This window comes from Panthera uncia, chromosome B1 (assembly GCF_023721935.1).
Source record: "Panthera uncia isolate 11264 chromosome B1, Puncia_PCG_1.0, whole genome shotgun sequence".
Classification (NCBI taxonomy): Eukaryota; Metazoa; Chordata; class Mammalia; order Carnivora; family Felidae; genus Panthera; species Panthera uncia.
Window position 1 is genome coordinate 6575735 of NC_064811.1, and position 6053 is coordinate 6581787.

At 47.8% G+C, this 6053-nt stretch overlaps 1 protein-coding gene across 3 annotated transcripts in view; it reads right to left on the reverse strand.

Moving 5' to 3' along the window:
* The window catches only part of SLC2A9 (solute carrier family 2 member 9), a 255542-nt gene that overhangs the window by 151381 nt on the left and 98108 nt on the right, over nt 1–6053 (reverse strand). For all 3 annotated transcript variants that reach the window (XM_049630307.1, XM_049630310.1, XM_049630309.1), the window contains one exon: nt 5474–5619. In XM_049630307.1, coding sequence (XP_049486264.1) covers nt 5474–5619 — 146 coding nt within the window. The remainder of the gene's footprint in view (nt 1–5473; nt 5620–6053) is intronic.

Consider the following 6053-nt stretch of genomic DNA (forward strand, 5'->3'; position numbering starts at 1 on the left):
AATGTTGGTGTCCCCCCAAAAATCACATGTTGAAACTTCACCTCGAGGCAATGATGTTAGGAATGGAGCCTCTGGGAGGTGATCAGGTCATGAGGGTGGAGCCCTGTATGAGAAAGAGGATCTGTCTCCCCATTTGACGACACAGAGAGAAGACGGCCGTCCACAAGGCAGGAAGTGGGTCCTCACCAGAACCTGCTCGCGCTGACATCCTGATCCCAGGCTTCCTGCCTCCAGAACTGCAAGGACTAAGTTCTCTCGTTCTTTTTTTTTTTTTTAATATAATTTATTGTCAAATTGGCTTACATACAACACCCAGTGCTCATCCCAACAAGTGTCCTCCTCAATGCCCATCACCCATTTTCCCCTCTGCCCTGCTCCCCCCCAACCCTCAGTTTGTTCTCTGTATTTAAGAGTCTCATGTGTTTTGCCTCCCTCCCTCTCTGTTTATAACTATTTTTCCCCCTTCCCTTCTCCCATGGTCTTCTGGTAAGTTTCTCAAGTTCCACATATGAGTGAAGACATATGATATCTGTCTTTCTCTGACTGACTTATTTCACTTAGCATAATACCTTCCAGTACCATCCATGTTGCTGCAAATGGCATGATTTCATTCTTTCTCATTGCCAAGTAGTATTCCATTGTATACATATAAACTACATCTTTATCCATTCGTCAGTTGATGGATACTTAGGCTCTTTCCATAATTTGGCTATTGTTGAAAGCACTGCTATAAACACTGGGGTCCAAGTGCCCCTATGCATCAGCACTCCTGTATCCCTTGGGTAAATACCTAGTGGTGCTATTGCTGGGTCATTAGGGTAGATCAATTTTTAATTTTTTGAGGAACCTCCACACTGTTTTCCAGAGCGGCTGCACCAGTTTGCATTCCCAACAGTGCAAGAGGGTTCCCGTTTCTCCACATCCTCGCCAGCATCTACAGTTTCCTGATTTTTTCATTTTAGCCACTCTGACCGGTGTGAGGTGGTATCTCAGGGTGGCTTTGATTTGCATTTACCTGATGATGAGTGATGTTGAGCATTTTCTCATGTGTCTGTTGGCCATCTGGATGTCTTCTTTAGAGAAGTGTCTATTCATGTTTTCTGCCCATTTCTTCACTGGATTGTTTTTCGGGTATGGAGTTTGGTAAGTTCTTTATAGATTTTGAATACTAGTCCTTTATCTGATATGTCATTTGCAAATATCTTCTCCCATTCCATTGGTTGCCTTTTAGTTTTACTGATTGCTTCCTTTGCAGTGCAGAAGCTTTTTATCTTGATGAGGTCCCAAAAGCTCATTTTTGGTTTTAATTTCCTTGCCTTTGGAGATGTGATGAGTAAGAAATTGCTGTGGCTGAGGTCAAAGAGGTTGTTGCCTGCTTTCTCCTCTAGGTTTTTGATGGTTTTCTGTCTCACATTTAGGTCTTTCATATGTTTTGAGCTTATTTTTGTGTGCAGTTTAAGAAAGTGGTCTAGTTAACAGTGTTGGAAGTCCTAGCATCAGCAATCAGACAACAAAATGAAATAAAAGGCATCAAAACTGGCAAAGAAGAAATCAAACTTTCACTTTTCACAGACAACATGATATTCTACTTGGAAAACCTGAAAGATTCCACCAAAAGACTCCTAGAACTGATACATGAATTCAGCAAAGTCGCAGGGTACAAAATCAATGCACAGAAATCAGCTGCATTTTTATACACCAATAATGAAGCAACAGAAAGACAAATAAAGAAACTGATCCCATTTACAGTTGCACCAAGAACCATAGAATACCTAGGAATAAACCTAACCAAAGATGTAAAAGATCTGTACACTGAAAACTGTAGAAAGCTTATGAAGGAAATTGAAGAAGACACAAAGAAATGGAAAAAAACATTCCATGCTCATGGATTGGAAGAACAAATATTGTTAAAATGTCAATACAACCCAAAGCAATCTACACATTCAACGCAAACCCAATCAAAATTGCACTGCCATTCTTCTCAAAGCTAGAACAAACAATCCTAAAATTTTTATGGAACCACAAAAGACCCCAAATAGCCAAAGTAATATTGAAGAAAAAAACCAAAGCAGGAGGCATCACAATCCCAGACTTTAGCCTGTACTACAGAGCTGTAATCATCAAGACAGCATGGTATTGGCACAAAAACAGACACGTAGACCAATGGAATGGAACAGAGAACCCAGAATTGGACCCACAAACGCACGGCCCACTAATTTTTGACAAAGCAGGAAAGAGCATCCAATGGAAAAAAGACAGTCTCTTTAGCAAATGGTGCTGGGAGAACTGGACAGCGACATGCAGAAGAGTTCTCTTGCTCTCAAGCCGCCCAACCTCTGGTATTTGACAGCAACCTGAGCTGAGACGGGACCCCAGCCTGGTGGCAGAAAGGACCGGACACTGATTTACAAGAGAGGAGTCGAATAAGGAATTGGAATTCCCCCTGAAAGAGAAAAACTTAACCTCTACTGAAGCAGATGCTTATTTACTTTTTCACTCTGGGAGGACAACAGGTCTCTCTGTTGACTTCAAAATATGTTTTTATGGGGCACCTGGGTGGCTCAGTCGGTTGAGTGTCTGACTTTGGCTCAGGTCATGATCTCACGGCTCACGAGTTCAAGCCCTGCGTCGGGCTCTGTGCTGACAGCTCAGAGCCTGGAGCCTGCTGCCTGTGTCTCCCTCTCTCTCTGCCCCTCCCTCACTCATGTTCTGTCTCTCTCTGTCTCAAAAATAAATAAACATTAAAAAATAAATACATTTTTACATGTAAGAACAGAGGCTGTGATTGTTATAATATTTTTATTTTTGCCACACACATAACGGTGACTTTCAGAATTTTAAAATATTTTGAAAACAAAAAGCAAAAGAGCCTCTCTAATGTGGGATCTCACTTTGGTAAGTAGATTGTTTCCCACCTGCTTGCACTAATTCTAGAAATCACCATGCGTGTGGCAACCACAAATATTAAGCGTGCGTTATTTCTGTTTTTGCAAAAGAGAAAAAAATCGTGGCCATAATAACCCCAAAGTGTTGATAATAAAAGATCGGAAGTAGATGCTTCGGAAGTGACCTCCATCAGGTGAAGTATAAAAAGTCACGTACGATGCTATGGAAATGTAGACGTCAAAATGCTGCAAATGGTCAACCTTATGTATATTTTACCACAATAAAAAGTGTTAGCAAACATTCAAAAACATTTTTTTTAATGTTTTTATTTATTTTTGAGAGAGAGAGACAGAGCACGAGCAGGGGACAGGCAGAGAGAAAGACAGAGAATCCGAAGCAGGCTCCAGGCTCTGAGCTGTCGGCACAGAGCCTGACGCAGGGCTCGGACTCGTGAACTGCGAGCTCATGACCTGAGCTGAAGTCAGATGCTTAACCAACTGAGCTACACAGGTGCCCCCAAAAACATTTTTAAGGGATAAATGCCATCCAGCTCCCATAATCTTATCATAATCCTCAGCTTATAAAACCTTCCCTGAATGAGGCAGGGGCTGGCCCTCGGCTTATTAAGGGTAAGGCATAAAGGGGCTGGTATTCTCCCAGTCTAAGCTCTTACTGTCTTATTGTGATTTATAAAAAGAAACATATATTTGGTCTCCTGCCCACTTCTAGCACAGAGCTCCCAAAACCCTTAGGATTTCCTAAGAGATGAGAGTAATAAAGGTGTCTCAATAATCATAACAAAGCTCTTTAAGCCACACCCGCATTTATGTTAACGAAGTGACTTTGGAAGGCACCTGAGGAAGGGGGCTGGGTAACCGTGGAGAAAACCAAGTGACCCGGAACTTCCAGGGAGGGGACGGGACAGAGACTGAGTTCAGTCGCCAATGGCCAATGATCTAATCAATCATTCCTTTGTAAGGAAGCCTCCACAAACCCCCAAAGGATGGGGTTCCAAGAGCCTCAGGTGGGCGAACACACGGATTCTGGGAGAGTGACGTCCCAGAGTGGGGAGGGAAAGTCCACGCCCCTCCGTCTGCCTTCCCCTGCGTGTCTCCTTTCTCTGGCTGTTCTGAGTTGTACCCTTTTGTGAGAAACCCGTCATCTCGTGGGTCGATGGGTCCCTGCGTTCTGTGAGCTGTTCTAGCAAATTAACCCAACTCAAGGAGAAGGTCGTAGGAACCACGGATTCATGGCCAGGCGGTCGGAAGCACAGGGGACAACCTAGACTTGCAACTGGCTTCTGAAGTGGGGACAGCCTCGTGGGACTGAGCCCTTACCCTGTGGGGTCTGACACTGCGTCCAGGTAGATGGTGTCAGAATTGCGTGGATTCACAGGACACCCGGCTGGCGTCAGAGAACTGCGTGATGCACGGAAAGAACGCGCACGTGAGAATCAGCGTCGGGATCTTGCTCCCGCTCCCAGGGGACCCAGCGTGTCCCTTCTTAGCTGTGTGAGACACGCCCCATACGTGGGTCCGGAAGCAGACAGACCCAGGTTCCGGTTTCAGCCACGAGTCAGGTCTGACCTCACCTCTCTCTGCTTCCACGTCCACGGCTGCAGAGGGGAGCCGCCCACAGAGCAGCCGTGAGGCTCGGGACGGCACAAACAACGAGCGCGCGAGACGTGCGCGTTATCATGAGCACTCCTATCGCTGGAGCAGGGGCGCCGCTCACGGGGCTGGTCAGCTGTGCTCCGCTCAAGCGCCAGACGTGGCAGGCGGCAGGCACCACCCCCATCACCCCGAGATTCACCTCCTCCCGACCCACCCCCCAACCTTCCGCTGTCTGCGGGGAGGCCACGCTCTCCCCCCTCATCCCGGCGGGACGCTCCGACAGCAAGTCATCCCCTTCCCCTCTACCCGGAGAGAGAGCCACAGCCTCCAGGCCTCTCTCTGGTCTCTGTAGGTCCCCCCCCCCCCCCCCCCCGCCCCACACCCGGGCGAGGCTTTCCTTCCTGCCAAGGAGAGAAGGCAAGTCAGCTGTTGAACTGGGATTCAAAGTCAGGCCCTCCTGCTTCCCAAAACAGAAGACCGTGCAACTACATGTTTATGTAGGAAAGACAGAGTGAGGTAGAGCAGAGCAAAACATCTTGGAAAGATGCCCCAAATACAGTAAGTGAAAACAGCCAAGTTGCAGAACAATGCGTGTGGCATGGTTCCATTAAAACAAAAACAACAACTACTATATGTTTATATGAGTTTGTAGAAGCAAAGAAAAACGCCTAAATGAATACAAATTAGCTGCTGACAACAGTTATCGGGTGGGTGGATCTGAACATTCTGTTAAGGTTTGCATTTGTTATGTATTCTTTATGTTCTGGAAAAAAACAAAAAATCAAACGCAGTCGAAGGAACTCGATAACTGCCCTCTAGTGGTGAGTGAGAGGCCCGCGTGCTCAGGAACGCCACGGACAAGCCTTTGGAGGAAGGGCTCACCTCCAACCACCCCTGGTCCCTGAAGGGATGTGGGAGCTGGGAGGGTGGCATCAAATGACAATAGACACGGCTGGCCGGCGAGCCGCACTTACCTTTCCCAGCAGCTCAGGCAGGCCCAGCAGCTGCCCCACGAACACGCCAACGCAGATGAAGATGGCGGTCACCTGCCCCAGAGAGCCACGGATCGCCTTGGGCGAGATCTCGTTCAGGTACATGGGGAGCGCGCTGAGGGCGATGCCTGTGAAGGAACAACGGCGGCTGTGAGAGGTCTGTCTTCTCTGAGGGAGGAGCACCCTGGTCAGCGAGAGGGCCATCTCCCTCGAGGGACATGGGTCAGGGCGCCCCCTCTGCCGTGCCCTGACAAGAACAGTGCTGCAGCCACAACACTACCCCAAGCTTTCTGCACAAATCGCTAATGCTTTGACATGCCCTGTATTGTCTAATCCAGAAGGCATGGCTGGGAGGCAGATTTCGTAGAAGGGAAAACAGATGATGGTGGTGGTGGTGGGGGTGGTGATGATGATGAGGGTGATGATGGGGGGGTGGTGGCGGTGCTGGAAGTGGTAGCGGCGATCGTGGTGGTGATGGTGATGGTGGTGGTGGTGGTGGTGGTGATGGTGATGGCGGTGGTGATGGTGGTGATAGTGGTGGAAGGGGCAGTAGTGGCGGAAG